General features: G+C 33.0%; 4 protein-coding genes across 7 annotated transcripts; 2 read left to right on the top strand and 2 right to left on the bottom strand.

Annotated features, from left to right (window-relative positions):
- Positions 1–53: 53 nt before the first annotated feature.
- Positions 54–9,655, top strand: LOC145738925 (small G protein signaling modulator 3 homolog). 2 transcript variants are annotated; one of them, XM_081994109.1, is made up of 14 exons: positions 55–364; positions 417–619; positions 682–780; positions 839–947; positions 1,492–1,757; positions 1,813–1,943; positions 1,999–2,327; positions 2,388–2,533; positions 5,945–6,074; positions 6,134–6,392; positions 6,446–6,613; positions 6,773–6,915; positions 6,967–7,127; positions 7,183–9,655. In XM_081994109.1, exons 1-14 carry the CDS (start codon positions 296–298, stop codon positions 7,376–7,378), a joined length of 2,409 nt encoding a protein of 802 aa, XP_081850235.1. In that variant the 5' UTR covers positions 55–295; the 3' UTR covers positions 7,379–9,655. The 2 variants fall into 2 exon arrangements, with proteins under 2 accessions (XP_081850234.1, XP_081850235.1); XM_081994108.1 differs by having other exon boundaries at positions 54–364; positions 1,999–2,533.
- LOC145738926 (uncharacterized) lies at positions 2,663–4,141 on the top strand. Its single transcript, XM_081994111.1, has 2 exons — positions 2,663–3,922; positions 3,972–4,141. Exons 1-2 carry the CDS (start codon positions 3,110–3,112, stop codon positions 3,993–3,995), a joined length of 837 nt encoding a protein of 278 aa, XP_081850237.1. The 5' UTR covers positions 2,663–3,109; the 3' UTR covers positions 3,996–4,141.
- On the bottom strand, positions 9,527–10,775 carry LOC145738932 (NAD-dependent protein deacylase-like). 2 transcript variants are annotated; one of them, XM_081994120.1, is made up of 4 exons: positions 10,410–10,775; positions 10,123–10,337; positions 9,930–10,069; positions 9,527–9,873 (listed from the first exon to the last, which is right to left on the bottom strand). In XM_081994120.1, the coding sequence occupies exons 1-4, from the start codon at positions 10,716–10,718 to the stop codon at positions 9,668–9,670; spliced, it is 870 nt and encodes a 289-aa protein (XP_081850246.1). In that variant the 5' UTR covers positions 10,719–10,775; the 3' UTR covers positions 9,527–9,667. The 2 variants fall into 2 exon arrangements, with proteins under 2 accessions (XP_081850246.1, XP_081850247.1); XM_081994121.1 differs by having other exon boundaries at positions 9,527–9,708.
- A 155-nt stretch (positions 10,776–10,930) lies between these two features.
- On the bottom strand, positions 10,931–27,044 carry LOC145738923 (histone-lysine N-methyltransferase, H3 lysine-79 specific-like). 2 transcript variants are annotated; one of them, XM_081994100.1, is made up of 9 exons: positions 26,788–27,044; positions 24,329–24,369; positions 23,299–23,437; positions 22,476–22,781; positions 20,166–22,421; positions 17,485–17,739; positions 17,370–17,433; positions 16,834–17,311; positions 10,931–15,202 (listed from the first exon to the last, which is right to left on the bottom strand). In XM_081994100.1, exons 1-9 carry the CDS (start codon positions 26,863–26,865, stop codon positions 15,013–15,015), a joined length of 3,807 nt encoding a protein of 1,268 aa, XP_081850226.1. In that variant the 5' UTR covers positions 26,866–27,044; the 3' UTR covers positions 10,931–15,012. The 2 variants fall into 2 exon arrangements, with proteins under 2 accessions (XP_081850226.1, XP_081850227.1); XM_081994101.1 differs by lacking the exon at positions 23,299–23,437.
- Between the last annotated feature and the right edge of the window lie 313 nt (positions 27,045–27,357).

Here is a 27,357-nt window from a genome sequence, read left to right as displayed (position 1 = left end):
CTGTCACTTCTATTCTGCAACCTGCAATACCAGTCAGTATCAGCTGATTGTCAAAGTCAAACTTTAGTTGTCACTTAATTCACGGCAACAAATTTGATTTCATGTTCTGTAAATATGCATTATGTAGGTACAGCAAAATAGTACTTTAGTAAATTATCATAATGCTGACATATCTTTAACATACTGATAACATTAAAAAACAACAGTAAAAGCCTTCGTCAGAGTGAAAATGTTATTGAATGGTTGATACACCCACTTTTAATTCAATAGGCTTCATTCCAAGTTTTTATTGAAGATGGATTTAGCAAAATCTCTTTTTGAGGCTAGGAGTCATGAAGGATATGTAGGAAAGGAAGACCATAATGTAAGAAAAAGTACCTTTTAGTAATAGTGGCTGTAGTTAGGTTATTTTACAGAAAAGAGAATTAGAACTGGCAATTGAGCCAGATGATGCAGAAGATAGTTTTACAGACAGTTTTAATGGACTTCACATAGAAGATGTAGTTACACCTACTCCAGGTGGGCCTTTTTCTGCTTTAACTCCAAGTATGTGGCCCCAAGAAATTATGGCAAAGCAATCAAAAGAGCAAGAAGATCCTAATTCACAACCTGAGTACAGGTGTAAAATCTGCTAATAATCAGTTAAAAACTCTGTGTTATTTTAATTCTGATATTTTCCAGATTTGATGAGTTTGGGTTTAGAGTAGAAGAAGAGGATGGCCCAGAACAGAGTTCTAATAAACTCCTAGGTATTCCTTTACTTGAGGACCCCCAACATAGGTTTGTCATTTCAATTAAGGCCTTATTTATCTTTGATAATATTTGAATTGTTATTTAGATTACAGTGGGTTGCCCATCTGGAATTCTCCCATAATAAAGAAGTTTCAGAATTAACTTGGGATAAAGTTGAAATTCGAATACCCAGAACTGAAAAACTATCACACATGGTAAGAATTTGTTAATCATTATGGGTGGTCAAAAATAAATTTCATTCTTTGCTTTGATTGAATTGAAGATGTCTGTCATATATTTGTTTTTTCTATTGAGCTATATTTGAAAGTTACAGGGTGTTGTAGTAAAGATTTTAGAATTTTGATTATTTTGTCTTATATAAAATATCTCTAATTTGTTGTGCCATAGTGCAGGTGAAAATAAACCAAAACATTACTGTCAATTTAATATAAGTTTTAACAAATCTTTAATTTCAAGTCAAAAACTATGAATCTTATGTTGTATTTTATTATTGTATTATTTTATTTATTATCTGTAATAATACACAGTTGACAAATGACACATTACTATCCCATTACTATAACTAAATATTATTGTACTATGGACCTTTCAAGATAAGAGATACACCCTCTGGTGGTTTAGAAAAAGTTTTGGACATCCTACCCTCATTTCTCTATTTATTTACTTTGACTCGTAAAAAAAATATTTTTTGGAATTAATAGCACTTGGGCGACTGACTAAATTCGCCAATTTTACTAGGTTCGATCAGGAATTCCTCACTCTCTGAGACCCCAAATGTGGATGCGTATGTGTGGCGCTTTGGAAAAAAAACAACATTCAGAAATGTCTTACAAAGAAATAGTGCGCATGTCAAGTAACGACTCGTTAATGACTTCCAAACAAATTGAAAAAGATTTGCTCCACATAATGCCTACTAACGCATGTTATAGTAACGCAAATAGTACTGGAATACCTCGATTAAGACGAATATTGCGAGGAATTGCCTGGCTTTATCCTGATATAGGGTAGTTAAGACACTTTAATCAAATTAAATCCACAAATTATTTGGGTTTGTCTTAGGTATTGTCAGGGATTGGGAATTATAGCAGCATCATTGCTTTTATTTATGGAAGAAGAGAATTCTTTTTGGATTATGGTAACCATAGTAGAAGACTTACTTCCTGCTTCATATTACAGCTCAACTTTACTTGGTAAGTTTCTGTTAAATCTCATTATGTCTCTCAATATATATTTTACTAAATTTAGGGATACAGGCAGATCAGAAAGTATTGCGAAACCTGATTTCGAATTATTTACCTGATACTGATGAAGTCCTCAGTAACCACGATATAGAGCTTTCCTTAATTACAATGCAGTGGTTCTTGACCTTATACGCTAATGTAGTGCATATGAAGATTTTGCTCAGAATTTGGGATTTATTTTTTTTCGATGGGTTGTTAGTTTTGTTTCAGCTTACGTTAGCAATGTTGAAGATTAAAGAACCCCATCTTAAAACACTAGAAAATTCTGCTCAGATTTTTAATGCTTTATCTGATATCCCTGGTGATATTGATGATGTTGACAAGTTGTTTGAGGTTTGTTTACTAATTGATAATTTATTTGTTTTATTTCTCATACATATTTTAACTGATCAGGTTTCTGCTGAGCTTACAAGTTCTCTAAATGAAGTAATGATTGAAACATATAGAAGGAGACATTTGGCTTACCTGATGGCTGATCAAGGGGCTTTAGTTGGCAATCCAGAAGCTGTTCCCAATCTACCGAAACAACATCTAGCAAGGTAATTTTTTATTAACTTTGTCAAATTTTTGTAAATTGCCTAAAGTCTTTGACAAATTCACAGTTGAGTTTTGAGAAGCTTAAACTACCTAGGGGTTTTTTTTCAGTTTTTAAAAAACATTCATAAATAATAAAATATAAATCCTGGTAATTAATTACCTAAACTTTTAATATTTAAGATTCCTCTAGTCATGCCTTAAAATAAGTTTTAAATGTTGTTTAGTTTCTTTCTAAATGACATTTGTAAAAAGTACAAATTTAATTGAAAAGCCGTGAAATGTAGTAAGTTGGTTTCCTAACTTTCCTACCTTGCATTATTTTCCGTGGTTTTATTTTAAAATGTAGACAAATTCAAGCACATTCCTATACCAAAAACACATCTCTACTTAGACAATTGATAGACCGGATCGCTTTGTACAGACAGTTGACAGTGACACATACCGAACACCTAACCTCAATTTTAAGATGAAGCTCTAACCAAAATTAACGGGACTGCTGCCCCTATTTTCAATAATCATGGTTGTTTTTAATCATTTATACCAAAATATTTAAATAACTAGTCAAAATTACCAATAGTATGGATGATGGGAAACGGGAGAATAATAAAGTCAAGCAAACCAAGACTGATATTGTAAAATCATCTCTGTCTTTGTATTTACAAAAACGGCAAATTGTAAACTTCAAACCTAGAACGATTAATAAAAAAACCGCTTTAAAACGGGCTGTTGTGGACAGTAGAATTCGAAGACCGGGCTCAGTTCTTGACACTTTCATCAGTGAATGCAATCCCTTACAAGTGGAGTATAGTTTTATGTTCCAGAAGTTTGTTTCATGGCTGCAGTACCAGATGAATTGGAAACAACAATGTTATGACATAGAGAAGCTAGTAGGGCCTCTATTTTGTCATTTTTTTATAGATCTGCGATGCAGTGGTAAGCCACAGGATGCTATATCTTCCAGTAACTCTTTTTTTAAGTCTCACATTGAGAAAATTGACCAAGAAAAATGTGATGAAATTGTTTTAAATATACTTAATGCTGTAAGTCAAGTTCCTGAAAATTCAGAATTGAATGGTACTGAAGAGTCCAAATTTGATGAGTTAAAGGACAAATTTAGAGCAAGTAAGGTAGTAGTTTACATAACACCTCAATCTTTGCTGCTGCTACAGAAATTTGTTGGTGAAAACTCTAATATAGAATCACGCATATTGTTACTACAAGCACTTCAGACATGGTTTGACTTGAGAGTTAAGCCTCAAAATGATTGTTGTGTTTCTGTTGAGGAATTTAAGGAGTATAATAAGTATTTGTTTTCATTGCCCAAAGACCAAGCACTGAAATCAACTGATCAGATTAAGTTAAAAGAAGATGAATTGCGTGTTTGGTTTAAGGTAAAAGCACAAGGTAATAATGATAACTTTTTTAAAATATTTCAATTAGATGACAATAGGTATGACTTTTTGACTGGTTTGACACCTGAAGATAAAAAATTCCAACAAAACAGAGAGAAGAATAAACTTAAGGCACTTATTAAAAAAACCCAAAAATTACCTGCCATGGTTTGTAACATAAGGATATTAAACACTAAAAGATTTGTGAATTGTGGTTTTATAAAGAGTCAAGCAAATTTAGTAGCATTTGCTGAACATAATATGTTGAAAATAATGCCTTTGCAAGTTGTTGTGGATACTGTTTGTGATGTAGAAGACCTCAATTATATTAGATTCATACATCATTCAAAGCAAATTTACAGTATAGCATTGAGCCCAGATAATGATATTATGTGCACAGGATCAGCAGACCACACAATTTGCATGTACAACCTGAAATCTATAACATTTCTCAAGAGGCTATTTGGGCATTTAGGTCCTGTATACTGTCTAGCAGTAAGTCCCAACTCCAAATACCTGGCTTCTGGCTCACAAGATGGAACTTGCAGATTATGGAATCTAAATTCTGGAAAAGCTTTACGTGTGTTAGCAGGCCATGTAGAAGCAGTAACTTGTTTAAGTTTTCACCCAAACTCTCTCTATCTTGCCACTGGCTCTGCAGACCGAAATGTTAGAATATGGACTATTAATGATGCAAATACAGTTAGGTTATTACATGCAGCTAAAAGGGAAGTGTATTCAGTGGCATTTTCTCCAACTGGTCAGTATGTAGCCTCTGCAAGTGATGACAAAAAAGTTCGGATCTGGGATGTGAATACTTGTAAAGTTTTTCATGAATATAAAAACAGAGAATCTTCAGTGTTTCATTTATTATGGAATAAAAATGGAAAACGGTTATGTGGAGGGACTGCTTTAGGAGTTGTAAAGATATGGGAGTTTCGAGATAAGGAAGCAAAGGAGCATTCAAAAGATCACAAACATTCAGACCCAGTAATTAGGAGACGCTCTTATGGACGTTTGCTTTGTTTAGATAATTCTGTAGGCAATTTCACTTGTTTGTCTATACCTAAAAGTGAAAGAGTTTGACTGGAAGTAATTCTAGAATAGAATAATATGTTGCTGATATTTATATAAGGCTAGTCAGTTGTTTCTTGATCAATTTGATAATTTTGGTAGTGTTAACTGGTTATTTATTATTTAATCTGGCCAAGATTTTTATTTGTATATTAGGATGTATTATTATTTTTAGGACTTAATCATGGAAATCAACAAGCCTTTTTTTATAACTTAGTACAAAACCTTTTTTTACTTTACTTTATTGAAACCTTTGTTGTATATATTGTAGATTTTTGTCTAGAATTGTTGTTTATATGTGTTGTAGTAAATATACTACCATGGATTATTGACTAAGTATCGGGATTTGATTTTAATTTTAATTGCTAAAAATATGTACATTTTGACTTTTTTTGTATATTGTTTCTAAGTAACTGAGCAATGAATAAATATATTTTTGCCATATGGTGTGTCAATTCGAATAATATACTGTAGTGTGTAGTTTCATAATATGTTCTTCATATAATGTAATCTTTGTGCACCTGACTTCCTTTTTACTCTCAAGACCTGATGATGCCTAACTACTACATTTCACTGTTAATTGAGTTATTTTACTATTTTGGGATTTGAATTTAGAATATTTTGACCATTTCTTACAGGATGAGCTTTTATTCTAAAAAAAGTCTTTATCTTACTAGCAGTTTTAAACATATTTATTTGTATATGTAATAATCTGTGATCTCTTACCCTCACAACATATGGGCCTTTATTGTCCAAAGAGCAGTTATTTTTTATTGGGAAAGCTTTCAAGAGTTAAATCCTAAAAAAACTTCTGCAGGTAACAATAAGAGAGGAGATAATATTAGAGACTCTTCTCAGAAAATGTGTCTGTTCTTAATATAGTGCAAATAATAAAGTTTTAATGATTATCAATAACAAAGAAAATTTCTCACGCGCTTAAAATTTTAGAAGACAAATCAAGAAGAACAAATCTGTAATTCAGATGTTGCTTTTCAATGAACATACTGAGGACGAGATTAAAAGTAAAAACATTCATCAGACTGAGATTTTAGTGGATTTGAGAGAAGCCGTTTTGCAGGTTGGATCAACTGAATTTTTCACTTTAGGGAATCTAGTTGTTACTATAGCGCATTTTAGGTTGTCCGACACTTCTTGCAATTAGATCCAAAACTAAGTTCAGAAATATCATTAGTGGCTGATTATTCGATGGAAAGTCACGCCCAAGATCACGCTAATTATATAAATGTCTCGAAAACCCGGAAAAGAAGAGCAAAAGCTTTGTTAGACTTTGAGCGGCATGATGATGATGAGCTTGGTTTCCGGAAAAACGACATTATCACCATAATTAGTCAAAAGGATGAGCATTGCTGGATTGGCGAATTGAATGGTTTAAGAGGTCAGTTGATTAATTATAGACTCGACATTGTTTAAAATAAAGTTTGATGGTAGGATGGTTTCCTGCTAAATTCGTTCAGCTTCTTGATGAAAGAAGTAAACAATACAGCAGTGCTGGTGATGATAGTATATCAGAAACTATAACAGATCTGGTTAGAGGAGTGTTGTGTCCTGTTATAAAACAAATTTTTGAACATGGTATGAAACGTCCAAACTTTTTAGGTGAGGTTGTTTATTATACTGTAAATTAATCAAAATTGGGATAACATAACAGCCGATGTAAATTCAATTATCTTAAAACTAGTTAGTTCCTTCATCTTAAGCTTAGTTTTCGGTATATTTCAGTTTACTTTGTGCAACGACTTTAAATCTGGTTTTTAGGTAGTCCCTGTCATCCGTGGTTATTTATTGAAGAAGCTGCAACAAAAGAGGTTGAAAAGGATTTTAATTCTGTGTTTAGCAGGTTAGTGCTATGCAAAACTTATAGATTGGATGAAGACGGGAAAGTTTTAACACCTGAAGAGGTAAAGGTGAGTTAATGCAGTGATTTTTTTTTACTAAGAGGATATTTTTAGTTGCTCTATCGATGCGTTCAAGGAGTGAACTTGTCGCATGATAATGCTCATGCACAAATGGATGTTAAACTTAGATCTCTTATTTGCATAGGTTTAAATGAACAAGTTCTGCATTTATGGTTGGAGGTGCTTTGCTCATCAAGTGAAATTGTCCAGAAGTGGTCAGTACAATATACTAGGATGTTGTAATGTGAGAAAAAAAACCATATGTTTCAGGTATTATCCTTGGTCATTTATATACAGTCCTGGATGGGTTCAGATTAAATGCGAACTACGGATACTGTCGCAATTGTCATTTAATCTGAATCCGGATTGGGAACTGCCTGCAAAAAGAGAGGCTAATAATCAACCTTTAAAGGACGGAGTTAGGGACATGCTCGTTAAGCACCATTTGTTTAGTTGGGACATTTAACATCACTTTAACACTTAAATTTCGTAACGATGCTATTCCGTCAGTAAGGTGCTTTTCCTGTTTGTTATGCTTCTCTATGGCTCATAACTTTAGAAATATCACTGTACAAAAAACTTAACATCTATTTTTGGAAGTTGTTGAAAATCTGCATTATTTTGGCTGTGGAAATAGGTAATTGTGTGTATGGCATTTCATTTACACTCTCAGAAGAAATTTATTTATATAACGTTATATCAATTTTTTTAGTATGTTATATTATTAATGCAGCGAATTTTACACGGGTTTATGTTACAAATTAACTTATTGTGCAATTGGCTCAGCTAGAGATAGAAATGAGCAATTCAACCAAAACGGGTTCTTGCAACAGCCTATATACAGGGTGATTTTTCTTGAATGATCAGTGAAGGGATCTCTTGAGTTAGAAAATACTTGCAATTATGGGGGCGAGTTTTGTTAATATAATAGTGAAAACCAAACGAACTATTAAAATACTAACAAAAACATAGTTTGAAAAAGGTTGCGTCTTATACAATAGCGCTCAACCTTTGATGAATAACAGCTATAAGGATCTAAAGCTGAATTATTGAGCTGGAATGAACTGAAGACAGCAAACAACCACAAAAATCTGACGTTTCTCTCAGCGCCGAACTTTGTACGTAAAGTAGATAATTACTTGGTTTGGTTTCAACAAAGTTAATACATTTAGGTATTATTATCAGCCATTGCACATATAATTTAAAAACGGGTGAGGAAGTAATACAATAAACAGGACGAATACTTTTTTATTTTTACTTTAATGCTAAAACGTTGTTGAACACACTTTTGCCAGTAATGCCAGCACATGGCTTTGAACTGTATTAACCCAACCAAAACTCTTATTGATGGTTAAAACAAAAAAATGAGATCTCCTCACTAATCATTGGGCAAAATCCCTCTACATATATATTAACTGATATTCGTAATAAAAACGTAATCATAAATAAATTATATTTTTAAGATACTATTAAAAATATATAATATATTCTCATACTGGATTTTGTTGATGTTAGATTGGTTATACCAGATCAGGGGACTTAGTTTTATGTACTTTATCAAAATTACCCTTTATACAGGGTGGTCCAGTTTTAAATGTCAATAATTTACCATTCAATAGCTCATCAAAAAGTAAGTTGACATGCATTATGTCATTTTTGAAAATTGCTTACTAAGAAAGATACCGTTTTCCGAATTTCAGAAGACCATTAATTTTGATCAAATTTGGAACAAGCCAATTATGAAATTAATACTCAGTATGTGATGTTAATGCCGTTTGTCAAAATTGTCTAGTTGAGTAGATACAGGGGGATGGTTTTTATGTTCCCGCCTTATTTTCTACGTCACTGGACATTTTTCAAAAGGTTTACTTTTTTTAAATTCCTTGTTCAATTTGGAAAAGAAGAACTAACTACTAACTGAGTTATTACGTTTTAAAACCCCAAAATAAAACTGATACTTGGGCGGGCAAAATTGGATAGTTTATTTTATAAACATTGAATGCAACAGTTTCAAAAAATAAGTAGACATGTGGTCATTTTTTAAAAAAACTCGTTCCCAAGCAGATACAGCCCTCCAAAGTTCAAAACTCGTGTTTTTTGGAGATCAAGTTTGGTACAAGTACTTGATTATTTATAAAATTGATACTTTAATAGATACTAAGCTGTGCGTGTCGATACAAGAGAATTGATTGATACTTTGAACTACCTTAATTTTTATACCTCTGGACTTCGCTCAAAGGTATGATAATTGATTATAATGAAGGTTTTTTTGTAGGTGGCTTTAAGACCCCTTTTAATAAGCATCAGTTTCAAGTCCTTGTACCAAATTTGATCGATTTTCACTCACACTCAAGGGTCTGAGATTATGATAAAAAAACGATTTTTCTGAACTTAGGGCTGTATTTCTCTCTGATGTCTTTTAAAAAATGACAACATACATGTCAACTTATTCTTTGAAAGAGAAACCACTTCTTGCAGATTTATTTTTGTAAAATCATATTATATACTGTAATTTTCTTAGAAAACGTTTTTCAGCAAAATGACATAATGCATGTCAACTTATTTTTTGATGTTCTATCGGATAGTAAATTATTGACATTTAAAACTGGACCACCCTCTATAACAGTTGTTTAATTTCAAACTTTACATATATACATTTATTTGAATTAATATTAAGTTAATCCAGTGTATAGTAAGGAAATTATGTTTTGTTTTTTTTCTCAATAAACCATATTTCCGCCCATGCTGAATTCCATTAATACCCTAAGGCTTTAGGTAAAGTTTCTCCACATGGCCCTGAAAAATGAAACTGAAAATTATCCTGGGCGGGTTCATCATTTAAATTAAATTCAGCAACTGGGAAGCCTCTTTCAGCAACTAATGGGGCAAACATAGCAGCAGGATATACAACTGAGGAAGTCCCAACAACTAAACACAAATCACAGGTTTCCACCAAATTTCCTAAGCACAATTATGTTACACATTTCAAGTATATTAAAATTAGAAATAATACATACTAGCTTTATCTAGAATTTCAGGATCTAGGCTTTCTCCAAACCATACAATGTGAGGCCTCACTAGTTTACCACAGTGTTTACATTTTGGTAAGTCACTTACATCTATTGGTGGTAATTGGTCTTGAGATTGAGAAGGGTCACTGCAACACATAATTAGTAAACATTTAATGATTAATATATTTATTACTCATACCCACGGTTCCTTAAAGCTTCACATATGGGATTATCTAGATTATCTTCAATCTCTTTACAAGCAGTACATCTAACTTTCCTCAAAGCACCATGTAGTTCAATCACATTTTGAGAACCTGCTTTTTGGTGCAATCCATCCACATTCTGTGTCACTATATTAAATTCTCTTCCAACAGATTTACATTGTCCTTCAAGTTTTGCTAAGGATCTATGAGCCTAAGTTAAATAATGATTCAAACAATAGTGCATTTGTAGCTGTTTTTCTACACACTTAAAGCCACTACTTACATTATTAGGTTCAGCATTAAAAGCCACATTTCGACGATAATGGTAAAATTCCCAAACTAGTGCTGGGTGGGTACGAAAAGCATCAGGAGAAGCCAGAGAAGTTGCACTGTATTTCCTCCACAAGCCTCCAGCTCCTCGGAAAACAGGTATTCCAGATTCAGCGGAAACTCCAGCTCCTGTTAGCACAATTATATTTTTAGATTTGTCTAGAACTTCCTTAAAACCGGCAAAATCATTCAATTTGCGTGTAGACATATCCAGTATGATAGTCAGGTTACTTTTACTAACTTGTCGAATCACTGAATACATTTAATTTGAATGTGTATGTATTTTTGTTATTGTTTACTATTCTTCATTTTGAACATAACCTAAAATTTATGGATTTACTACAAAATTTGTATTTATGCATTCACCATGTGTCCAGATTTGTAGATTTCTATAAAGCTGAAATTAGGTTTTGCAGTAGCTGATTAATGTTTCTAAGCAGCTAAAAATGCATTTTGGACAAAAAAACAACAATAAAATGGTACAATAATTTTATTAAATAACTGGCAGTAAAGTTACCTTTATTTACAGACTTAAGTAAACATAAAACCTACGCTATTTTATTCACATTTAAGTAGCCTGAACTCAACTCTTATAAAACACTTAATTGTATTTTTATTCTGCAGATGAACACTTACAGATAATTCCACATTAAGACGAAACGCTGAACTGTATGTACATTTGAACAGTTTAAAAAACGGTATTTATTATTACTCAGCCATGTTAATCGTGAAAAATATTTTTCTTTTGTAGAAAACTAGCAGGCACAGATTAGGTATCCTTCGCGTGGGATTAGAGGTTACATGTTTGCTCCGCTTGCTCACAAAATTCGCTAAATCGCGCTTTATGTTATATTATAGCGATTCCCTATGGAGAAGGCACATTGATGGCTGTTTTTGTAGCAAAAATGTGAGTAAAATTAATTATTAATGCGTGGGATTGTTAAAATTGTATGAATTATTTAATAAACTATTTTAGAGCAAACTCCAGAACATTACATGCACTCGCAACTTTAAAATTTTTCAAAACGGTTAAGTGAATTTTAGTTTCGCCTTACGTTCTGGTGATTTACCCTTGTACCATGCACTTAACACCAACCCTATAAAGTAACTGCTGCGAATAATCGCAAAACAGTAACTGGGACATTTAATAAATGTAAATTAGTTTAAAAACAACAGAATTAAATTTAAGAAAAACTAAAACAGAAAGAACACATAATATCAATAAAAAATATAACAAATTAGATAACTTAGATAACAATAATGGTAAAGGTGAATATACTTCAAAAAAATTACAAAAAAACAAGATGTAGGTGAAATAAGTAAAAAACCTACAAACGCAAAAGTCAAGACTGTTGCAAAATTGTGTTTGGGTGTCCCATGTAAACATCTGGTTAATGCATTAGTGGGCAAGTTGTTAAAAATTATAATAAAATTTAAAAAATAATTAAGGGTTGGACTCACTTCCAAAAGGGTTTGTTAAAAGAAGTAATAATTAATGCTTGATATTAATACTAATATTAGATTGAAATAAATTACTGCTATAAAAAAACCAGGAAACCTTGTATAAAGGAGTTATATTGCAAAATTGTGAAAAATTTAGATAATTGAGCTATGAGGCACTGCCTACCAATGAAAAGCAGATTAGGGGTTTAAGCAATATAAGTACTAGACATTTAAATTGCGGAAAACAGACTGACAAACCTTCTTTAGTTCTATCCTTACCCTACTTAAGTGGAAATAGAATTCATTTGGATAGTAAAACAATGTAATTTATTTTTTGAAATTCTCATTACCCACCTGAAAAAAATTATTAACCCTCTAATTTTGACAGACATTTACCAAACTTGGTGCCAACAAAATGTGCTGTGACTCAAATGATCTCTATGTAAACCAACCCAGATGTAAACTGAGACCCCTCAGCTCAAGAAATGCAATAATAGCAACATATTTTCAGAATTGAGTGTTTTGATAGAATAACGGATTAAGCAGCCTGCAACCAAATAATAACAAAATTTAGCATGTAATAACTGTATGTAAGGTGTCGTAATATAACTGAAAGTTGTGGAAAAATCATTTTGTTCAGGTTTACAAAAAACTTTGGCAGTTTTACGTTAAAAATATCCGATCATGACACAAGCGTACAGTTATCGTTAATACATTGGTGTCAATGTTACAGTCATCTACAACGAAGTGTAATCGTTCAATGTCAAACGGGAATAGAGCGAGTAATTTACCTAATTACTAATAATTTACTAGCGTATATTTATATATTTACAACTACAGTTGTACTAAATTCTGCATTATTTAAAAGTTATTTACATGTTGTTTTCAAAACATACCAACGCCAGTTTTTGACTATTTCCCTGTTAAATAACTTATACACAAATGAAAATTAACTCCTAAGAAAGGCAGTGATTTTCTTATGACTAATAACAGATTTTAAATATCGTTAGCAGATCGACTTTTCTTTTTTAATAAGCTTAAAGTTATTTTGCTGTGTGTTCTGAGGTGGAGAGAGGATCACGAGTACCACATCCACAAAAAATATCTGTATTAGGTTTACTCGAGTATTTACAGTGTCAGTCCCATTTTAATTTTTTTCACAAGATAGTACCTACATAGCACAGAAAGCATATTCATGTCATGTTCCCTGGTGATGTTAACATTTGAGTAAAACACAGCAGAATTTTGACATCCTGTTGAAAAGGCCAATTTAATTGACTATCCATAGACATATTAAAGTCCTAGAAAAGTATGTCAAATAAGTCAGTTATTTAAGATTGAATGCACTAAAATGTTCCTCTAGCGGTCAAACGATATAAGCTACAAACCATTCATGCCATAAGCCCGTTTTGTTGGCTATCAATAGACATTTTAAAGTTGTATAGAAGTATACCAAATAAGAGAGTTATTTAGGTAGGATTGAATGCACAGCTTTGCAGTAAATATGCCAATTAAAAATATGAAATTGTTAGGACCTTACAAAATTATTTAACAATAACTCAAAAGTGCATTTTCCAGAATTTTAACAAATACAGCCCCTTTTGTGTAAAAATATCATCACTTAAATCTTTTTGTTGCACTGCTTGATGCTGAAGGGCGTCAAAGTCAATACCTTTTTGGTGCAATATCTTTGAAAGCCTTATGGTAGTTGATGGTAGTGATTAGTCAAGAAAAAGCAGCAAGCTTAAATCTGCTTTTTTCGACCAATCACAAACTATCTGCTTGAGATGTGCTATGTGGGTAACTAGTAACTTACAATTCAGGTTAATACTTCGACTAAAACAGCCTTGTTTGGATTATTCTGAATATCTGAACCCTCTTGTGCCTAGACAAAAATCTCTTTTTCGATCTTTAAAAAAAATATTTAATAATGTTAATATTTGTTATTGCATTTTATCACTGTATGAACAAATAAGTCACATTTTAAGCTGCTATTTTTCTTTTCACTCCAGTCTACCACCTGAATAATTACATACGATTTTGTATTAGTACAACATTCAGTGACCCCTGCATTTGACTTAAATACAGATATCACCAGATGTCATACCTCCAACTAAAATATCAATCCTACCTTCCGACTATTACGCCATCTTGTTGTACTTTGATTTTCCGTAAATAGACCTTAACAAACAAAACTATTTTCTGTATATGTGTTACTGTATAACTCTTCCAAAATAAACAATAACTAAATTAAAATTAAAATAAAGAAAGTCGAGCTACTTGAAATATTTAAAAGCAGTCTTTAAAATCCATTTCAGTTTAAAATGACAATAATTACGCTAAAATTTGTTATCCAAGCAAAAAATAAAATAAACAAAAATTTTTGGTTACGTTTGTAAATATTATAGAACACATCAGACAATCAGCTATATTACGTTAATATAGCTTGATGATTGCCCTGTCAAATAAATTAACCATTTTGTTGAATGTGTTTGAGTAAAATGGCAGTAGACTTTAAACATTCAGGATTTACTTACTAAAAACCTTTTTACCTTGTCAGTGTTGGTAAGGTTGATTATGTATGATTTACTTAGATTGCGGTCCCGCTTAACTATAAACAAAATAAAATCAAATTTGTACTAATTCGTTCTAAAAAAAATTACCTAAATACTTAAGCAATTTGAACCAGTTGAACACCGAATGAGACGATCATTCGAATAAACAATGAACACAAAATTCCAGTCAATTTAGATATCTCTAATTTAAAAAATATCAGCTAAATCCCTCAAAAACACTAGCAAGACATTCCAAAATTACTTCTAAACTTGCACCAATAATAAATAAATTATTACATATAAATGAAATTTGGCAATAGGGCCACATACACATGCCATCCATGCTTTTGTTGTATTAAATAGTAAACGATCCAACTTTCGTTGTATCTGTTTTGTCATTAAGTAGCTGGACAATTACAAGCAGCCAAAATTTTACACGTACACCACTCGAAAATTGTTACAAGTTTAAAAGTGAAATAGATGGGCATAATAACACCTGTGCGTTTGCTGTGTGAAATCATCACAAAGTCGGTCGTAATAATACTCCATTAGACGGTGTCAATTTTTCCACGAGTACGCGTCGTGTGCTCGGCTCCATTCGTTACCAACTGCGGTCGGCATAGATGGCGACTCGCGATTCCAGTCCCAAAGCTTTCCTTTCGGTCGGAATTTATCTCTGACAGGTTCGTGATTTGGCTCTAGTCGTTCCTCATTCTGTTTCGACCATTCGTCATCTCGCCAATGCTCTCTACAATATTGGAAAACGTGTTTCTTTTTCTTTTTACCTTCGCATTTTAACATGCCATAATATATTAGTAATTTTACGAACAAGACCTTAGTTTTTTTTTATTAATAAAAAACGTTAAAACATCTACTAAAGCAATAAAACAAATCATATCAATAATAGAAGTAAATTTATACAGTAGATTTAAATTAGACACATCCAAATATTTGAGGTCAGAGTAGACCGAACTAACCAAGTATCTATATTCAATGTTAATATATTGTAAAGTTATGTAGATTACTTATTTGTAGGAAACAAGTTAGTATATTGGATTGGAAAAAAACGTACTGTATGAATTGTTTAGAGAAAATTTTTACCAAACTGACTGACAATGATCAGCTTTTGAATATTAAAAGAACCAACATATTTCTATGTTCAACATTAAAAAAAAGGTAGTACATAAGCTAAAACAGTTTTGCAATATTTAGAAACAGGTTTCTCAAAAAATAACTCGATATCAGACGGGTTTTTTAGAACTCTAGACTTATAAAGGACAATTCAAGTCATAACTGGTCTGGGCAGAGATGGAAAATTCTCAGAAAAAAAGAGAATTTAAAAAGTTTTCAAGATGATGAAGAAAAAAGGTTAATAAATGCACATCAAAAGCAACAATTCAGGCAATGGAATTTGGATTATTTAAAAACTATAAAGTGCGAAGTAGATGTGTTTCTTGGAGGAAACAAACAGTAAACTGTAAGTAGTCTTTACAGCTCCATAGAACCAAATTTGACAGTTCTAACGTTTAGGAACCCTTTTCTACATAGTAGTTGTTCAATGCAAAATAATTATGCTGTTTTAAATTTATTCGTACATACTAAATTTGAAGACTTCATGTTTTGATTGTGATAAAAAACAAGCATTTATTCACATCTGACAAATAAAAAGAAGCCTAAAAGTATATTGGTAAATTACTGAGAACATTTGTAAAAGAAAATGTTTGATAATTCACCGTTTTTCGTAAATTCTTTGTGGAGAAATCTATCTTGAGTCGTCTCTAGGTCTGTGGTACAAGGATGACGTTAAGGAATCATTGAAACAGCTCAGAATACTTACTTTAACCAGTTACTAGACTTCCTCAAGCTTGGTACTTGGTACACTATTAATTTCGGTCTTATCAAGAACATATAAATATATAATATATATTAAAGGTTGAACTGACTGAATTTTTAAAACAGGAGTGAGATTGCACTGGGAAAATAGGGAAATTAATAAGACAGTTTCCAGCAGCTGTCCATAATAATTGATAGTTTTAAATTGTATTTAAATTATCACAGTTTAACTAGACTACGTAGTTTGTACTTGAAAAAACTTGTATTTTGATCTATCACATATTATTGCTAATTGAGTTAATAAATAAATCATACAAAAAAAATGAATTTAAAAATAAAACAGCATGCAATAAACTGAAGAAAAACCCTCCCAAATTACGCTTTCGACAGCAGGTTAGTTTTTGCTACTGTTACTTTTTTTAATTAAAAAGTACATTTATAGAGTATGATAGTACATACATATAAACTATTTTTTGCCATTCCCATTACACATGCAAAAATGGTAGTGACAGATTCCTTTTAAAAAAATTAAACGGTGATATATACCTGTAGTAAAACTTCTTCTTAAAATGGACGTCCGGCTTCTTTTTCTTCTCCTCAGGGTACCGTTGGTATTTCAATAAAGCGGGATTAAGTCTTGTGGGACTTTTTACAGGTTCAGGACTGAAGTGGATATTGTAAGGATTAGGTGAAGTCGGGGAGGGCGTTCGAGGAGGTCCAGACTCATCAGGTCCTTGGTCTAGGATGGATGACGTTTCCAAGTAGTTTTTGCTGACCGGCATTTTGAAGATCGTTGGTTTGGGATGCAACTTTAAGGGTGGTTTGGACGGACCAACGATATGCGTATCACCTAGACCGTGTTCAATGCCAGAGTCTGGTGATGTGTTACAGCTTTCGGTGCCATCAGTCGATCGACGACGCTTGTCTAGTTCTGTGGATGCGAATGCTACCAAACGATCAAAACCGGAACTAATTTTGTCCTGCCATTTTTCTTCCATCGGGTCTTCTTCTGGCATTTCTACTTCTGGAAAACACCGCATGATAACCTTAAGTCTTTCATGGATTGGTAACTTCTATCTTACCTTCTTCTTTTAATCTTCTAGGTCTAGTTCCATTAGGATTAAGTTGATCTTCACCAACGGGCATCTAGAACCAGACAATTAGTCACTGAAGTGACGCAGTGCGACAAATAGTCACCTGAGGAACTAATGTTCTTGGTGAAAATTGTTGCCTGGGAGAGGGTTGCTGCGAGTTTCCAACAAACTGGTGAGTATTATTAACCTTCACGTGGGAGTGCATGTAAGCCATGTACGCCAGACCTTCTAGACCACCTTCAGCAGAGGAAGGCCTAGAAATGGGGCTGTACACCTGTCTCATTGGTTCCGAGATAGCTTCTTTGGGAGTTGGTGGGTTATTCATTTCGGACTGCGTCGTTAAAACCTTTACACTCACCTAAAATACGTTAATAATAATAAAGCAAAAGCCAAAGCGATGGGAATGAATTTGCTATGATATGCTTCATAGAAAAAACATTCCCCGTTTTATACGTAGAATGCGGCAAAAACAGAATTAAATTGCAAGGTCAAAATACACAGGGACAGGCCGAATATTTCAGAACGCCTTAATTACCAGCACCTGGAAAGTCAAGGCAATAGGGTCGTCTAATAAAATTTTTTTTTAGGCTGTAATTTCTCAGAAAAACACTTATTTTACCGTTTTTAAAAAAGAAACATTTTACTGAAAAAACACGTAAGTGAAAACCATACTTATTTGGTACACCATATTTATAAGGTCTGGTGGTGTTCTATCTCTCTTCTATTTATAGTGAGTTGAGTGAGATGGAATGCATGGACGTATATGTTTAATATCAATTTTAAACGTTAACCGTCGAGGAAGACAGCTGAAATTCTAGGTTTAATTTTATATTTTATTTTATAGTAATTTGTGTTTAGGGAGTTATCTTCTGCTGCTCAATAAGAAATTTTTACGAGAAAGACCGACACCTGTGAAATGAGTAATTTGCGTCCTGACTTTACACTTCCACCTACCTCAGCCCGGTTCATTTTAACTTCCTTTTTAAGCTTTTTATAAAATTACTAGTGATGTAATATTGAAATGTAAGACGTAATAGTAGCTCGGTTTTTCATATTTGAAACCTTAAAGTCCACTATGGTAGACGACCCTATTCCCCTATCACAACGTTAATTTAATAATCACATATATCTGTCATAAACAGGGTTGGGCTTATATCATTTGATTGGCTGAGAAAAATCACTTTTCTTAATTGTAAAGCCTATCAAAACAACTAGTTTCCTTCTTTTCTCTATTCCAAAACGGTTTCTTATATCACAGTGTACAAATCCAAACGTTGCACAGATATTTTGATTGACAAGAACCTAATCACACTTAAAAGTCAACTGATTTGTACTAAGGACCTTCGGCAACCCTGGTATTTTAATCAAATTTCGAAATCATTTGAAATCACTTAAAATGAGGGTTTTAAATAAAATATTGATTTTTTTCAATTGAAATCAAATTTTGCCCAACCCTGGCCATAAACGCATATAAGAGTTTTTCTTGCCAATGCTCGTTGATCAATCAAGAAGATCACTTTCCGTCAAACTATAATTAAGCTGTCCCTGAAATTTAGTCTATCCATGTATTTCCAGACTGTAACCAGCAAATGTGAACAGCATTTTCAATCATACTATTTTATTATTCTTTAGGAGAATGTAATACCTGAATAAATCTTTAAAAATGCTAACCGCAACAGCTTGTACTTAAGTCAATAGGTATTTAGAATGAGTTTTGTTGTTACAGAGTATCCGAATTTCAGAATCAACAGTCGACAATACTAATACCACTATAAAGGTTGTTCCAATCCAGCATATCAGAGTTGCTCTTTCACTTTTAAATAAGATCAATTGAAAAGTGTAAGAAAAGTTAATTCAGTTTTGGCATTGGTAGTTCCGGAATGATAACTAAGGAGTTAGAACGCCTCTAATCTTGAAATTTAGTCATATTAAAGTTCATTTTGACCAAAGTTAGCTGACTGATTATAATAAACATAATTTGGACACTCTGTTCATGTTTTATTGACAAGCAAATAAGCTTCCTATGAATGTTAACTAGAAATAATTCCAGCGTTTCCTCGGATAAACAAAAATGTTTAAACAAATCTAAGTTTGTATTTACGTGATACATTTTTGGGAGACGTTCGTAGTGGGTTCCATCCACGGCATCATGAAACTGTTATTATTATTTTACTAAATACCTTTTGAAGTAGATCACGACGTTCTGTGAGTCACGTCGTAAACCAATCTTTTTAAAAACGAAAAGGTGATTCTGGTAGAGCTAATAAAGAAGATCTATTAAACTATTTGATGATGACAGATTATATTAACTAAAATAACCTATTTTTACAAACGGGAGCAACTGAAGAAACTCGTAGTGATATTGAAATTGATTCAAAAATGGGTTTTGCCGACTGACTATAATAGAGGGTGTCCGGTTTTTTTTTGTAGCAGGACTTTACATTGCGTATTTTCTCTATTTATTTAATTTTCGTGTATGCGTCATTTTGCATAGTTCATAATTTCCGTTAAAAAAATATCTTCCTGACAACCATTTTGATTCTCTTAGAGAATCAATGAATACGATCAAATATAAAACACAACCATTTCTGTCAAACCTAACAAACTGTTGGATCTTCAAAAAATGCCATAGAAATAACATACCAAAACATCCAGTTTAGATATGGAAATTAGGACTGAAAAGTCAATCCACAGCTTTGTTATGATAGTTTGATAGTACAATAACCACAGAAGCACATTTGAATCAATAGATGAAAACATTATACAACAATACAAAATACTTACGCGCTCGGGTCTAGGAGGAATATTGGCGTTGACTACAGATCTGGAAGTCACTGTAGTGGTATTCTGTATGTCGCTCATGTCCACAGCAGCATTGATAATACTCTGATTGGAAATCTCTAAAGTCCGCTCTATTTCTCCTGACACGAGATCGCCAATTGTACGCGTCGCTACAATCCCTTCTGGTGTATTAAAAGTAGGATGAACTGGAGTAACCGGCGCATGGGCTACTGGAATACTTCCTTGGTTGTATTGTTGTAAATGTGGCAGTGGTGGAGGTTGACTTTGCTGCTTATTTCGGTTTTGTTGGTCTTCGTTTAACACAGACGTGATAATGCTTTTCAAACGGTCTTCAAAATTGTCTATCCTGGGAGCTTCTTGTACTTTCTGAGGGATATTGCAAGGAGTGCTAGAACTAACGACAGTTGGCGGTTGATAGTTGTTGTGTACAGTTTTCTGCCTCTTAGTGACAGGCATAGGTGCTGGCATATGGTTCCGTACTAAACTCTTGGGAGTGGGAGGTGGTTTTGGTGTAGTGTAAGGAGTAGTCTTGTTATTCGATAATGCAGAGAGTTTGCTTGCTTCGATCTTCCGTCCAGTTTCTAGTATTTTTTGAGCCAAAATCTCCGGGTTTTGTTCTTCAATTTTGGCTATATCAGGAACGTCCGGCCAATCTTGTGACCGAGTCCTATACTCTCTAGATTTACGGGAAACTTTGGCTGGAGCCTGTTGCCTAGCTGATATAAGAACCTGTGCTTGCTTGCGTTCTTCTCCTTGCTTCTGTAAAGACACCACTTCTCCTTCCAATTTCTGCACCTCATTTTGTAATTTCTTTCTATGTGTTAAAGTAGAGAAGATCTCTTTCAAAATATATTCTTGTGCTAAACTGGGAGAGAGGTCTTTAGCAACATCCGACCCAAGATATTGCTCACAAACTTCCGATGATCTCTGCATTGCTAAGTTATCTCGCTCAGTTTCAAGTTTGGCCACTTGACCTTGTAGTTTACTAGCTTTTGCTTGCAACTCTTTGTGCCTACACACAATTTCCTTGGCTTTAGCTAATAAATCCACAGGAGAAGTTGCATTAATTCCCAGCTCGCACATTCTGGCTTTTAATAGTGCCACACTATCATCAATCAAAACTTTAATTTGCTTTTCTAGCTGAGCCGCGCGGCTTTTTAACTTTTTATTTCTATCCTTCTCCTCTTCAATGTAATTTTGAATAGATTCCTTATATTTGGGTGTTTTTAGTTGTTGGATCATCTGCATGTACTGCACTCTAAACATGTCTAATAATACTTGCAGGCTATAAGGAGTTTCTGAAGGGTCAGCTGGTATATCAAGCTCATTGTGAATTATCATATCTGAGCTCAAAGTGGTTAATTGTTGGTCTATGCAGCCCCGGGCAGGAGGAAGTTTCTTTCCAATTGCCTGAGGAGATGTGCTAAGTAAGGTTTCAGAGTGCAGAAGATCAAGTCCAGTGATTTTAATAGTTTTCTTTGGTTTGGCCTTTCTAACTCTGCCTCTACGGCCCTTCGCTACTGCTTTTTGAGCTGGTTTATCAAAGTGGTTGTTTCCTCCTTTCACTTTGGAGGTTTTCTTACGCAACTTCTTTGACTGACGTTTCTTTCCATTCACCGTTCCTTCCTCCTCCGACTGACTGCTTTTTCCTTTATTTGAACAATAGTCTGACCAAGCTTTTCTCGTCGTTGGACCATAGTTACTGTCATTACTGTCAGATTCAGTTGAAGAGTCCATTTGTTTCTGGAAATCACGTTTGACTTTATCTCTTGCATAACGACCGTTTTCTTCTTCTCCATTTTTCAACTGAGGTTTTTTCAGACGTTGAAAATATCTCTCGAGTTTTGTACGGTCGATAATATGCAGGTAATAAGACACGGGCTTTCCAGTCCAAGACACAGAACCCCTCATTGGTGACATCTCTGACACATGCATTATCGTACCGATATCGCTCAAATTACGATCAGTGATTCTAAAGTTTAGTGGACAGAAACTCTTGGAAGACACTATCCTAGTGCCGTCTTTCAAGTCGGCAAATCTCTCTTTCAGTTGATGATCGACGGACGGTCCAAAGGCAAAGTTGTTAACAAACACAATAGTAGCTTGATTGATTTTCTCCCGATGCTCTTCAGTCAAGAAATCTCCACGTATCAATTTATACTCCCCGTACTTTTTACCGTACCACTGCATCCAAGTCCTGAAGTTTTTATTCATTGCTTCCGCATAGCGACTTGGAACCTAGAACAAAACTTTGAATCAAATGCTCTACACCACATTAACACTGTAATTTACTTCTGCTTTTTCCACACCAAGACAAATCTTACAAGGAGTGGCCGCAGCCATTTGCAGTACGACTTGACCAACTCCAGATCCTAAATCAATGAACACATCGTCTGGCGTAATTTCTATTTGATCGATCATTTGACACACTAAATCATAGGAAGTTTCACCATACACTTCGGGAGAAAACGGCTCATACTGATTCAGCTTTTCTGGATCAGTCACAGCAGCGTTGTAAGTTTGTTGTAAAATATGCCGTAAAAGACCTCTAGATGGGTACTTATTTAACCTCTGAGCAGGCAGTGATGTTCCTTTTTCCTATAGAACAAAATTTTCAGTTAAACAAAAGCATGGATTTATATTCAAAAGTTTTTATTATTCAAAATTAGCAATACTCTAGTATTTATTTAGTTTGTATTTGGAGTTTTAACTCCTAGAGTTTAGTACACATGTTGCTCAACTATAGTTATGTTTTTTTTATTTTATTGATGTAAACTTTGTAGTTATTTATGTCCCCAAATACGTAAGAACGTGGATAATAAACTAATTTGAAGTTATTAAAATTTAAAACGTTATTCTAGCAACAAACAAAAGTGGTAACATACCTTTTACCCTCTACACTTAGATAATACTATTGAAAGACAATGAGGACATATCATTCTAGAGTTCAATAATTAACGTAATTCTTTAAAGCAAACAGATCTTGTTTTAATATACCTTAACCCTATTATTGAGTCGCATTGCAGTCTAGGTAATACCATTATGAGGATTATTTCTATGGAGTAACAAATCTGAACCAGAGAACTACTAGGAAATTGTATTATTAGATTCTTACCAAAGCGACCACGCTATCAATAGCTCTGTTAAACCTATCGCATAATGACTTCATGCTATCATAGCTCCTTGTATCATAATCACAGAGAATATTGTTTTCCAATGGCAGTTTCAGTTGTGGCAAATCCTCACAGACCCAACTGAAAAGGATTACAAACTAAAATTTGCTTCAACATTGTTTTTGTAAATAAACTAAATACCAGTAAAAATACAACGATGTTAAATCAATATAGTTACTACTAAACGTTCACAATAAGTACCCATTATCAATGTCTAATAAAAAAGATAAAGACGCATTGATAAAAATGACCTAAAACATCGTAAGGTATTTGACAATATTCCTTTGCTTTGTTTCTGGGAATTTACATAATGGTATTATTCTAAAAAGACGGTTTGTAGAAGAGATATTACTATTCTGTTACTTTACTGATGATATAATATGCATAAAGTTACAATAGTATTTGAATCTTACCATTTACCACCTACAAAGTTTGCAACACATTACCTTTCATTATATTTTTAGGCCTTTCATAAATTAATGCAAATAAAGGAATACAGAATGACCTAATCTTTCCTTGTAATTTAATACAATCCAAACAACGGGTAGGTACTCTGATAAATATAGCTCATTAAATCACAGGGAGAAAGAAAAAAATATGTAAACATTTCAGGAAGATGCGGGAGGTGAACCAAAATTAGTACATTGGGGCATATTAAACTAAAATGGTATGCACCTTACATTTCCGTCCCTACAATTGTGTCACTCACCCCTTGAGAGAAGAGGGGTTAAGGTCATATAGGAGCAAAATCGATAAAGCACCGCTTTCAGCTTCTATACCCTTTATTCTGCATCTAATATTTTCGAGACACCAACGTTGCCAATTCCAACAACTACCACTCTTAATTTTAAACATTGAAATAAAACTCAGATAATAATTAATTACCTCTGCAACCCTTTTCAAAATATTTAATTACCAAACTGTTAAATCCTTTTTTTGTACCACACCCAAACCAATTTCAAAACAACTTACCGAATCGTTTCTACAATTTCCAGAGCCCCATCATGTTTATCCTATAACAAAAATACCAATTACAACTTAAACTGAAAATAATCTTGTTTTTTAATCATTCAGTTTGCAAAACTTTGTTTATTCAAAAACAACCATAAGCAACCCCAACAAAATAAACATAAATAAGTGAAGATATGTTTATGAAACTTCATAACTTTATTACAATAATTCATTCATTGATTTGTATTGTCTAGGAGTCTAGATCTTCAAATTGTAACCTTTTCAAGTGGTTTAAAGGCCTACGTGACCAATCTCAGGCCCCTCAGGGTCTTTAACTGCATTAATCTTCCAAATCTATTAGCACAGATACAGTTAGGCAAAATAATCAATAGCTTAGATATCTGTAAGTGTGTGTAAAAACATAATAAATATACAATTATTGCAGTCTCTGTTTAAACTGGGTTATATTTTATTGCCATTAATAAAAAATCACTTACCTACCTAAATCTGCAATGGAGATTGATGTAATTGAAAATTGTGAATTAAGGGCAAATTATAGTAGTAAGTTGGTTTAGTTAATTATGCTTACATTCAATATAAGTTTTCTGTAAATTTCAATGCACTTGACAGAGAAATTGTGAGCTATATTTTGATTGAAGCATCAAGCAGGTAATTAAGATTACAATTCACATTTTGGTTTGATATACCTACAAAGATTAAACTTGTAATATGAAGACATAGGACTTTCTTATACCAATATAGCTCTTAAGTAAAACTGCCAAACCCAAGTTTTTGCTTGGCAGCAGTTAGTACAATTAGGAAAACCCAATCCTGCTTTAATGCCACCCAGAAACCAAACATATTTAATATACTTAGGTACATTGACATACCAAGTGACAGTAAGGACATAACCTTTAGTGGTAATTCTACTCAAGTTATGTCCAAATCCAAATGACAGTTAACTGTAAATCTTTAAAACTAGTAAATGTGATAAAAACATGTGAAAGTGAAAGAAAATGTTTTAACACTAAGAAAATAATACAACATGCTTGAAATCAGAAACAATATTATCAAAGGCTTGTAAACCTACATATGCAGTCAAATGTACAGGATGAATAAGTTATAAAACATGTACCTTCTAAAAAATAGCCCTCTAATAAATAAAAGAGATAGCCAGAGGGTCCAAATATTTCTTTTAAAAGATTATGATTCTAGAAGATTCTACAGAACACTAATTTTTGACTAAACAAATAATACTAAATTAATATTATGATATAAAAGGTAGCTGGGAAAAAACAATCCTTTATATTTGCCAAATCTAGCCCATTCAAAAATATGCCCTTTTAAGTTAAATAGCAACATTTCTAGTTTCTACTATCTAGAGAAAAGTTTATCTTATTTTTAATTTCTTTTACCATAACTTTGACACCCTGTACTTACCAAATTAGATTAAATTATTTAAGTTTTTACAACAAAAATAAAATCCTTAACCAAGAAAGTAACTATTGTTCAGTCCTATACATTTGTGGCAACCTGTATAAATAAGGATTTTTAATATGAGTTTGGAAAACTTAAAAAAGTTAGCATTAGCATTTTTCTGATGAGTAAAGTTTTACTGTAATTGAACCAGGGTGTATGAAACATAGTGCCAAATTAAATATGTGATAGATTCACAAATCAATACTTTTGAGGTTAGATAAAAATGTTTTTATACTAACATCTATGATCATTAGACATCATTCTCCCTTCAGAATCATTCAAAATAAAGTAAACACATGTTTCTGATAAATGTAATAGTTAACAAAAACTACTTTTTGTTAAACCTAGTAACAAAACTCTTATCACTCAAAAAAAAAATTATATCAATTTAATCATACACTTAAACCATGTCACCTTTGTTTCATTCAAATTGTGATTTATAACTTATCAAGTTTTATCTTCAAAATTACTCACCTCACTACATTGTTTATGTACTTGTACTCAACATAAAAAATGTAACATAATTGAATGCATATGATTACTCAGAAATTGATGACCAAAAAATTTTAATATACAGGGTAAATCCACAAGTTCATCTATTTAAAAAACAGATCAACATAGTTCTAATTTTAGATAAAGTTCCCTTGGGTTTAATTGAAAACATTATTGTGAAAACCTTGATAAAAACACCTATAGCTATAGAAATTACAGAAATCATGATAGGAGAGGAATTGCAGATGCAATTTTCCTAGATAATGTTGTAATTTTTTGTTTCATCAATCAATGTTAGGTTAAGTATCATTATTGTGTGATGAAAGGATGAAAATAGTGCTGTTAATTTCTAGGAAAAAGTACCGTTTCATCAGGGAAAAATTAGTAGCATGCTTGCCTATCATGGTAAACATGTTAAAATCAGTTTATTACAAACACTACAGTGTCAAACTTGACAATAATTGACTAAATACCCGACTTAAAAGATGTGTTTTTATAATATTTCTTACATTTCCACGACCCGAGGTTAACGGCCAAGTGTATAATACAGGCTCAGCGCCCGCTGGGGAATGCAGCTTCAGCTCCATTTTTGGCAGGCTCCCGGTTGTCAGCAACTTAACCACCCTACGCCTCCAAGGCTTCCCACCATTTATTAAAGTATTTTCAATAAACAATAAGGGTCATTTTGACACAAAGATACAGAAAATTTCACACAGCAAAACACGCCATCACAGAACACACAGCATAACTCTGCGCGCGCAAATTAATGACAGTGACAATTGTGTAACTTTTGCTGCCAAATGTCAATTACCTTGCCCGGTCGGGGCGGTTGGTCACGTAGTCACATTGCGTTCCGTTTTTTCTTTCATTTCTAGTTTCTAGCAGTTTCTAGTTTTATCCTTCGAATTAGGAGTTTCTCCATTTGTTTTCATACAACAATGTCCAAATCGTTTGGAAATAAATTAAACAAAAATTCTTTGTTGTAAATATCACCAAGTCTTTGACCTATACAAGAATTAGTTTAGGGTTAGATTAAGAATTAGCTCCGGTTGTAAAACCAGTAAGAAAATGTTTTTGGT

This window comes from Ips typographus, linkage group LG16 (genome assembly GCF_016097725.1).
Source record: "Ips typographus isolate SLU linkage group LG16, UJ_Ityp_2.0, whole genome shotgun sequence".
In the NCBI taxonomy this organism is placed as follows: domain Eukaryota; kingdom Metazoa; phylum Arthropoda; class Insecta; order Coleoptera; family Curculionidae; genus Ips; species Ips typographus.
Note: the sequence above shows the minus strand (reverse complement) of the source record. Positions and strands in the feature narration are given on the sequence as shown.